At 36.6% G+C, this 10,033-nt stretch overlaps 1 protein-coding gene across 1 annotated transcript in view; it reads left to right on the top strand.

Annotated features, from left to right (window-relative positions):
* Positions 1 to 6,158: 6,158 nt before the first annotated feature.
* LOC142336255 (alpha-aminoadipic semialdehyde synthase, mitochondrial-like) overlaps positions 6,159 to 10,033 on the top strand; it is a 127,271-nt gene continuing 123,396 nt past the window's right edge. The window contains exons 1-2 of the mRNA XM_075384946.1: positions 6,159 to 6,313; positions 6,838 to 6,968. Coding sequence (XP_075241061.1) covers positions 6,163 to 6,313; positions 6,838 to 6,968 — 282 coding nt within the window. The 5' untranslated portion in view covers positions 6,159 to 6,162. The remainder of the gene's footprint in view (positions 6,314 to 6,837; positions 6,969 to 10,033) is intronic.

Genomic DNA, 10,033 nt, shown 5'->3' with positions numbered 1-10,033 from the left:
TGCTGCATGCTAATGGGCAGAGGCGAAACGGAGTTATATTTGGATAATAAGAATCAAAAAGCGGATCCTCTCCGGTTATGCGCCCAGTCCTTTTCACCCCCAGTTACCGAGCACGTGCCACCATTACATAGTATATCATCATATCAAAATATAATGGTGGTGGTGGTGGGAGGGGGGCACATAAAATGCATCCACTAAACTGCGTGGGGGAGACACGAAAAAGATCCATATTCTATATAATAGTTAATACTTAATAAGTGAGGAGCGTAAACTTTTGGGGAAACCAAAATGAGATTGAAAAAAAGGGGTAAAAGGCGAAACATCTGTACTTCCTTCACCAACTAGTCAGACGGAGCAGGTAACTTGGTCGTGTACGGATCAGCTGTAACACAACAAGAACAGTCTAAAAGTGCTAGAGAAAATAATGAAGCATTCTACCAAGTGGATTATGGGATCAACTGGCAGTTACAAAGACAAAGTAGCAGAAAACTGGATCTCCTCTCATTGTATATTGAGTTGCATGACGTTTTGATGCTTATGTCCATTATAAATGGAAAAACAAAAAATACAATATCGAATTAGGGGTATTTTCTATTGGGGGGGGGGTGTGGGGAATGGGAAAGACCAGAGTTTAGTGACACTTACGAAAAATGAATATTTTCCATTTGTACAGCCCAGTACGTTTTGATCCCCTTGTGACCTCCCCCCCCCCCCCCCCACCGTTACAGAGCATGTGCCATTGCACCGTATATCATTATTTTGAAGTATGGCATCTGCACTTGGGGGGGGGGGGGGGGGCACAAATAATATACGCCCTCTTTGCTAGGGGGAAAAGATCCAAGAATTGTAATTAGCCGAGACAGCAGGTCGGAAGAAGTGAACTCAAGAAAGCAAGATCAGATTTTTTTGTAGAACAACCGATTTGTACAACATTATACTATTGGTACTACTTGGAAACGACATACCAAGAAATAGATACATTCAGCTGAAAAAAAACTGTTTTTGTGGCAGTTGAATCATTGTTTCCACCTTTATGTCGTCTTTTTCTTAAAGAAAAGGGGAATAACAGCTGGATATTTTCTTAATTAATTGTTGAAAGGACCCAAAAAAGGAATGTTTTCAACAATTACCCCCGTAATTTGGTACCTTGAAGAGAATTGTCCCATTCTGTGCTATTACCACAACATTACTTGGCCTACAGTATTGATAGCCGATTATCAGTTTAAGCGCAAGTGGTCACGGCCATGCCTCTCATGCGCTGTGGGAGGTAATCCGGAAATTTTGGGTCGGTCATGGCGGCGAAGCGCGCCAACCGTCCCCCAGAGTTGTTTTCGCTTTGTAAAGTAGCAGAAAACTGGATCTCCTCTCATTGTATATTGAGTTGCATGACGTTTTGATGCTTATGTCCATTATAAATGGAAAACAAAAAATACAATATCGAATTAGGGGTCTTCCCTATTGGGGGGGATGGGATAGACCAGAGTTTAGTGGGGGGATGAAGTATGTCATCTGCACTTGGGGGTATGGCATCTGCACTATGGCATCTCCCCATAGCGTTGCTTTTTTTGTTTCGTTCTTTTTAACATAGTATGCGTGTACGTGGAAAGTTATCGTTACGACCCCCACTTGTGGGGTGAACTATATACGCAAAATGGGTTTTTTTGTTCGAGACAGTTTTAGCCGATCGATACATTCATGGTAGACAAATGTAAGTGCTATCATGAAAAAGCTCGTCCAGTGTAGAATCCAAAATTTGAAAGTTTTTTTTTGAGTTTCGCTTTTTTCGAGGAGTTATCGAGGTTTAAAGTTTCATGTGAACACGGGATATTTAGTTCACTTTTGTTCACTTTTAGCGTAATTTTTGTTCGAATTAACATTTTTATATAAAAATTTTAATTCAAAATTACCTTTCACGCTACAAAATTCACCAATTTGGTGTTCCTAATAGACCAAAGGCGATTAAAACGACTAGTTCTGGTTTCAGAGCAAAATTTACTATAAAAAAATTCAAATTCTATTTGAGATCTGTTTTTTTTAGAAAAGTGATTACTTTTGTTTTTTTTTTTAAGTCACTGAGAGAATAGTCACCTCTCATATCGAGATTCCATTAATGTCAAACTTGATTTATAGTCCAATGATGTCCAATGAACAGAAAATTAGCTTTCAAGGAATCGATCATATTTGTTTGGCTTTGACTCCCAGTGTTCGTAATTTTTAATGAATTTTTGATTTTCTGTTTGATATTTTACTGAATTTTTGAAGTCCTATGCCATAGAATTGTTGACATAAAAATGCGATAAACTTCCTAATGAGCTTTAAGTGAACCTATCTAGTGCTTTGAGTGGACAGCCAATGTTTTTCGAAAAAAAATAATGCACAATAGCCGATCTAAAACTTATTTTTGTGAACTGCAAGCAAAATTAATCTGGTTAGTTATTTTATCTTCAATTATTGGTTTTATGACTTCGATGCGACGATTTTTCATAATTTTTTTTAGTTGTTGATTGTTTTTTTTCGTATTTTTGTTTCCTTTTGGAATCTTATCACATTATCATAATAGTGATATTTCCCATTGGCTCAGAGAAGGCGTTAAAAGAATCATGGATAGTGTTTTCATAGAAAAGCTTGTGGGTTAAATGGCTTTGACAATTTTTTCTCTCAATTTTATAATGAATTTTTGTTTTTTGCCTGTATTTGTTATTGTTTTCATAGTCATAAGACTTATTCTGATGTCTTATTGATGACTATTCGACGACAAACAGCATTTTCATCCCATTGAGGCTTAACGTAGAGTATTTGTTGTCCTACATTGAAAGCTATTGAATTCAATGTCGTTGATACTACGGATTTTCTGAAAGATTTCGTGGTTTTAAAATGTTTGTTTATATTTGTCGATTATTTGAAGTCTTATAGTAAAAAAAGAAGAATCCTATTTTTGTTAGAAATTTAATTGAAATGGAAGAGTTTCTACTGAAAAATTCATTTTTAATGGCTTCGACATTTTCTCATTTTTTTCAGAATTTGCTGTTTCCGCTGTTATTTATTCTTTGTAGTCGTAAAATGCTAAGAGGTCTCATAAGCTTCTAATTGAGGATTTAATGAATGATATTACTCTTTGCAGTCGGTTCATAGCGATTAGTCTTAAAGTTCATTGTTTTATTCGTTTTCAAATTTATTTTTTCGTTTTTTATTTGTTTAGTTTTTTGTATATTTTTTGTTGTTCTTTTCGTCAACTTGTAACTTATTCTCATCATTGAGGGTCCCATCGAACTCCTTGTAATTCAAAAAATAGACTATCTATTGATATTATGTCGTAAATGATGTTTTGTTTGCGGGACAATATGCGTTTTCATAAATGTTTTTTGAGTCGTCAATATTTGTGTTTTTTTCTCTTCTTTTACCACATTCGCGTTATAACAGAGATCAATTATTTTCAAATGAGGCCGAAGTGAACTTATTTAGTCGTTCAGTATAATTTTAAGCTCATTTAGTACCGATAACAATTGAAATAAAAAAAACGATTTTAAGATAATAGCTAATGATTTTAATGGCTTCAGTTATTTTTGTTTTCGCAGATTGTTTTTAAATTCTTGAGTTTTTCTGCATCTTTAGTCCGTTTCTATAGCTTATTCTAACTACAGACAGGTCCTATCAATTTCGTAATGACTTTTTAGTAAATTTTTCGAGCTAATGTTTTTCAAGACGTTCGAAATTATTTGGTTTAAAAAATGTTGATAGATTTTTGAATTTCGCAGCATTTTTTTGTTTTTGCTTTGTACCTAGTCTCATTAAGGAAAAGTTCCATCTGCTGTATAGTTAAGATAAAAGAAATATTGTGCAGTTAAGGTTTTATCTGATTGCATTATGACTATGTTTACCAGGTGCTTTTAAGTTTTTGCCGTTAATTTTTTGGTTTTGCTTTTTTTTTCTCGTAGTCTTTTTACGGCCAGATCTTTTGAGCGCTGTAATGAGGCATGGCATTATTTTATTCAATCAGTAGTTTGGGTGTGAAACGATTTTTTAAATCTCTTTTGGGTGTGAAACGACTTTTTTAAACATCTATTTTTGGTTTTCTCTTCATTTGGTTGAATATTAAGTCGAAATTGTGTATCAGCTCGGGGCGGAATTTCTTGTGCAAACGCACATTAACGAGCCTCCTTGTTAGTCGCCTCTGATTGGTTAATAAATTGTTCGCTTAATTTCGGTTCAAGAATAGCTCCTCCTTTTGCAGGAGATGGCAATTGTTGCAAAGTTTCAAGAAAAGAGTGCAATCGTTCTTCCGCTGTCGCCGAAGTCACACTTTTTATGTTTTTCTTTTAATCCAAACATAAAGTATTGATATTAACTTTTACAGAGTCTAATAAACAAACGTCTTTCTCTCCTCATTTCCTTTTTGGTCAATTATGTGGTTTATTTTCGGTTTATATAAAGAAAAGATAGTAAAGACGAAACTGAATTTTGTTTCAACTGGACGAGAATTGCATTCATTCTCAATATTAATCCTCGCTAAACATCCTATGCGTACAATTGCGGAGCGCTGTCCGTGGCCATGCCTCTCATGCGCTCTGGGATATAATCCGGAAACATTGGGCCTGTTATCGGGGCGAAGTCGCGACGCACCCCCACCAGCCCTTCAACTAGGACTAAATTATCAGAGCATATTGATGTTGTTTTCAATCAGGGCAGGTAATAATTATTTGTTCATTTGATACAAAATTTCGGATGTCGTCCATTTGAAATTTCCCCTTTTCGAAAAATGTGTTCTCATAAGTAAGTTAGATAAGATCTTTCAAAATATCACAAAATTTGGGTGTGCATGCATTCATTCATGACAAATTTTAAAGAAATTCCAATAGACATTTTTTACCATTCAGGTATATAACTGGGTCTGGCCTATTTACGTTTGTCGGTTATCATAAACCTTGCTATTATTTTTTATCGCAGTTCTGACGTGTTATTCTCCTTTGAAATTTAAAAAGGGGCAATGGCAGTAACTTAATTACAACCCAAGTCTGGCAAAACATTAACGTATCAAATTGGAACTGATGTTTTCATCCCCTTCATCCCCATAAAAAGAATGCGTTCTTTCCATATTTTTTTAATTCTTTTTCTCTGTCAATTAGAGTTAATTCATTTTTAGGTCACCTAAAGGGTGATTGTTATGTCAAAAATCTGCGAACAAACTTTTAATCTGGACGGAGTTTTAATAAATTGGGCGTACGTTAATAACTGTACATAATCGCCAATGCATAGTGAATTAATTGTTTTTTTAAAGGAGTATTATTGCATTTTTTAGGTGGTGGTCAAGCAAGCCGATAGGCAAGCAAGCTAAATTTTGAAAATGAGGTCAAGTAAGCCGAAAAATTTTCGGATACCCGTATTTTAAGTTGCCCCTGGCGTGCCGGTGGGCGCGCATCGCGGCTTCGCCGCGATAACCGGCCCGCGGTTTCCGGATTACATCCCACAGCGGATGAGAGGCATGGCCATGGACAGCGGTCCGCTAAGGCCCGTACCCACTAGATGTCTAAAAATTGACGTATTTTTGTTTCTTTAGTGCATCGGAATACATTATGCCTTATAATACTACGCGCATTATTGATTGCAACGGCTAACAATGTATTATTTCTGATAGATTACATAACTGTTACATAACTTTCGGCTTGCTTTTCTGTCGGCTTGCTTGCCTATCGGCTTCCTTTGCGCTCCCCTTTTTTTATTACTTGACGAAATAAAAGAGTCTCGTAATATCTGAGTTTTGTAGTCGAAGTTGATAAAGACAACTATGGAAGTTTGGTGAAAGCCTAAAGGAACGTCGAACAAGATTGTCAAATATTGTCGTTATTTCGAACTGCCTCCGTTTTCCTGGACAATTTACGCTTTTATTAGAGCAGAGGTGAAATAACTTTGAGTTGAAATTTTGTTTTTTCCCCAAAGAGACTTTACATCGCCTTTCGATAATTTTAGTCAAGTGCAACTCCAATTTGTTTTCAAATCTCTAACGTTACAGGGACTATGAATAATTTTTTTGATGAATATCTGGTTCGTTTGCAAATCTTTAGAGTTGATTCGTCGAACTTTAATGCGCAGGATTAAATTTTTAAAGTTTTATGTATAAGCCTCTGGAACAAGTGCAAAGATCGGTGTCTGTTTTCAGATCATTTGATGACAAAACTGTTGAGATGTGCAGGTGGCATGAGGCCGTTAAGATGGCGATCTTTGTGTTACAAAACAGACAGTGACATCAGCAGACAGATTGGAGTGTTTTGCCGACGTTTGAACAGCACATCTGCCATTCCTGAACCTAAAACACTAGGTAATATGTCGGATTGTAGCCTAAAGTGCCAGATATAAACAATTAATGGAACTTTAGAGTCAGTTTTGGCGCCTTGGATACAGTAAATCCTGTTATAGGGTTAAATTGTCTTGACACTGGGTATTTTGATAAACAGGATGCTTTATTCAAGGCTGTTCTCACAATAGTTGCTGCGAAGCTTAACAACTTGTAGTGGCAGGGTTTAACAACTGTGCTATGCAGGGTTTGAGGAGTTGAAGACCCACCTTTTGCACCCTGAAAATTCTCGCATCAAATAAAGGAACCGTTATTGATTCATTTACTATTGAAATCCTGAGAGTCTTTGTTTTTTTGCTAGACCGTAATTCAAATTTTTTAACGATGTTCGTTGCTTTATTCATAAAAAATATTTGCGGCTGCCTTTGCAAGATGAAACTACAAAACAACATTGGTGACATTTGAAAACGACAAGGTTGCTGGGAAGTTCAATGAATCACAAAATATGACAAACTGATCACATGTATCATATATTTCTCTTTTTGCAGCAATAAGACGTGAAGATGGTATGCAATGGGAGAGAAGGGCTCCCCTTGCGCCCAAACAAGTGAGACAACTCACACGAGATGGGTACAAAGTTCTTATCCAACCATCAAACAGAAGAGCATTCACTCAACGGGTGAGAGAACGCGAGCTATTGCATGAGTTGCCTTCTTCAGGAACGCTTCGTGTTCATTTGACTGAAATACCCGGATCTCAATTTTTGATTTTATTGCGATAATCGGTGATTAGCTGCATGTTTTTGCCTGTTTTTAGTTTAGTTGCTCGCCTACAATATTCAAAATTTTCAAAAAAAAATACAGCTTGCAGCTAAGCACTTGAAGAATATTGCAACAAATTGAAGCTCGAAGCAATCATTTTAGTCGTTTGCCTCTTAATGCAAAATGTTCGCTTGACCGATTTGATTTTTCGGGTGACATTTATAACGCTTGACTTCTTGATTGCTCTCTCATTAAAATTTTTTGAGTAGCTAAACTCATATGGCTACTCATATACTACTGAAGCTCAAATGAAAAGCGCGCAGAAATTGGTTTCATTTTTTGAATGTTATGAATAGCCTCCAAATGGTAATATGGCTATTATTGATCTCATAATAATTTTCATTCTGGTAGAAAGCTTTAAACGTAGGTTTCAAAAACATTCGCAATGCGAGTGAATTTTTTCAAGTCCGGCATTTTGAAAGCGTTTTTCATTTTTCAACTCCTGTTTTTCGGCGAGAATGGTTTTTCTCACACGAGGTAACATGAAACTGGACTTCTGGGATCACTTTTGAGCATTTTAAAAACTTAATGTTTGACGTCAAGCTTTCATTGTTTACGAGGTGTTTTCTGGTTGCAGTTAGCCCCTCTAGTGATTAACTGCTCTCAAACGAAGTTTGTAGCAATTATATTAGTCCTCTGGTTTTTATGCAATTTTTTGCTTGACCCATTTTTAATATGACCCATTTGACTTTTCGTTCTCAAAAATGGAAAAAAACAGGTAGCGCTTGGAGGGCATTAAGATCGCTTAGAGTCCTATGCCTTACAGGCTTTCCTATACTCTAAGAACGCGATTCACTAAAACTGTTTCGAGGATAGAGTTTCATGGTGTGATGGGAGGTCTTAATCTTAAAAGTTTGACCCACTCAGTCACCCCCACCCCACCATCCAAGCCCCGACCATTTCGCCCCTCACACTCCCATTGTCCACCCTCCTCCTCCTGTCGATTTGAATCCCCTCTCATCTAGCCTTTGCAATCCTACCCCCATCGCTTGTCAACCCCCCCCCCCACACACACAAGAGGTCACGCCCCCTAATGCTCCAGCTGGCTACTACCGAAGCCAACCTCTCGGCACGGTCGGTTGAGGGCTTTTCGCCCGACGTTAGACGGTTACCGTTTCAACCTTTTTTCTGATCATTTTATATCGTTTTTGATTCAGAAAATGTGTTGATAGGACTAACTTTTGTCTGTCCCATCGACGAGTCTTGCGACCTTTTGACATCTTTATTTTCATTTGTTACTATTTGGCGTCGGCTTTTAGGGCAATTATTTGAAAGTTATTGACTCACTACACTCGAAAAAATTACTTCTGCGCTCACTCAATTAACTTTAAAATTTAATGGCTTTTACTAATTGAAGATCAATATAGTGCATCCGGTCTTGTCTAATTTTACGGGTTAGGTTTTGAACTTTTCATCTCGAACATCTAATTTTAAGAGCTCAGTTAATTTAGTGGTTTTTCCTACATGTGTCATATAACAACTACACTCCCAATCTAATCCTTAGAATTGTTGAAAAGAACGAGTAATCATTTTATTCCATCTTTATCCTTTGATTTTTCCAATTCCAATGAAGGTCAAGTAGGTCTCGTGGCTATTTTTTGGCATTCTGCCGGCTATTTTTGAGATTTTCTACCTATTGTCTTCCATATGGTGCTTTTTGAAATCGTTTTTTTTTGGTAAAATTGCTTATCTTTACCTGTGATGTGGGTTTTGTTGCTAAAAGGAGCAATTTGGATGTTTGATGGAAGTTTCTTTGAATTTAAACAAAATTTTTTTGTTATTTTCGACAGGTTTTTTATTTGTTTGCGTTTGTCTTATCTGTACTTTTGTGTGTTGTCAGTCACGTGGGTAATCTTTAATTGAACAGAGAATGTATAACATGTTTTCTTCAGAACAATTGTTAAGACGCGTTGCAACTTGTAAAGGCTTTTGTGAATAATTTTTTAGGATCTCTTTTGTTTCGCTCTTTCCCTCCCCACAGCTTAGTTACGCCCCTGGGCCCAAGTGCCATATTTTTACATAGTAACGTGCTACATCACAACACATAATGTACCGTGGGTAATAAAAATCAGCAGAGGGCCAAATTAAAACATTGGTTGGACAGCGCTGAAACGTAGTCAATTTACAACTTCATTATCTGGACTAACTGGAGCGCCAATGGCAGAGCGCAAACTCACTTAAAGAATACTGTCTATTCATTAATACGGTCGTCTGGATTCATTTGCAATGAAAATTATTAATAGCCTGCGTCAGCCTCTCAACGGCTATTATTTAGGCGCTCTCCTTTTACAGTTCAACGAATATGAATAGTTTTGGAGCGCTGTCTTTTTTTAAGATCTGTTCACACTTTTTCGTGATTTTTGAAGTCAAATTGGAGCAGTGATTTTGGTCATGCCGAAACGAAAACGCAAGTGGTTTTGTGGCGTGAAATTTTTTCTCTCTAATTTTAAAAAAGGGTGAGAAAACTAAATTGTTTTTCCAATCTATTCATAGTTCATTCTAGGCCTAGTTTTTTGTTTGAACCAAATTTCTCTTTCTCGCTAGTGGTTTTTTTGTTCACATGCAGCTTTTGACATTGATTTTCAGTTTTGTTTTTAAATTTTTGTGATCTGATTTGTTTTTGGAAATGGTTTTCCCAATTCACTCTTATTCCGTTCTAGGTCTAGTTTTGTTTAGTCAATAAAAGTCTTTAAATTGTACGTCAGGACTTGTCCTGCTATGTTTTTTTTCGCTTTACTGTTTGATCACGTTTTTCGTTTTACATGAGTCACGATTTCGACGTTTGACTTCTGATTTACTCCACTCACTGTTTCAACTGAATGGATTTTAAATTCTTTCACGCATTGAATTACACAATGTAGTGAATACGGTCAAAGTCGAAAGATCAAAATCAAAAGAGGCGGGAGAGACCGATAAAGCCCGG

The sequence above is a fragment of the Convolutriloba macropyga genome, chromosome 3 (assembly GCF_964194025.1).
Source record: "Convolutriloba macropyga chromosome 3, txConMacr16.3, whole genome shotgun sequence".
In the NCBI taxonomy this organism is placed as follows: Eukaryota; Metazoa; Xenacoelomorpha; order Acoela; family Convolutidae; genus Convolutriloba; species Convolutriloba macropyga.
Note: the sequence above shows the minus strand (reverse complement) of the source record. Positions and strands in the feature narration are given on the sequence as shown.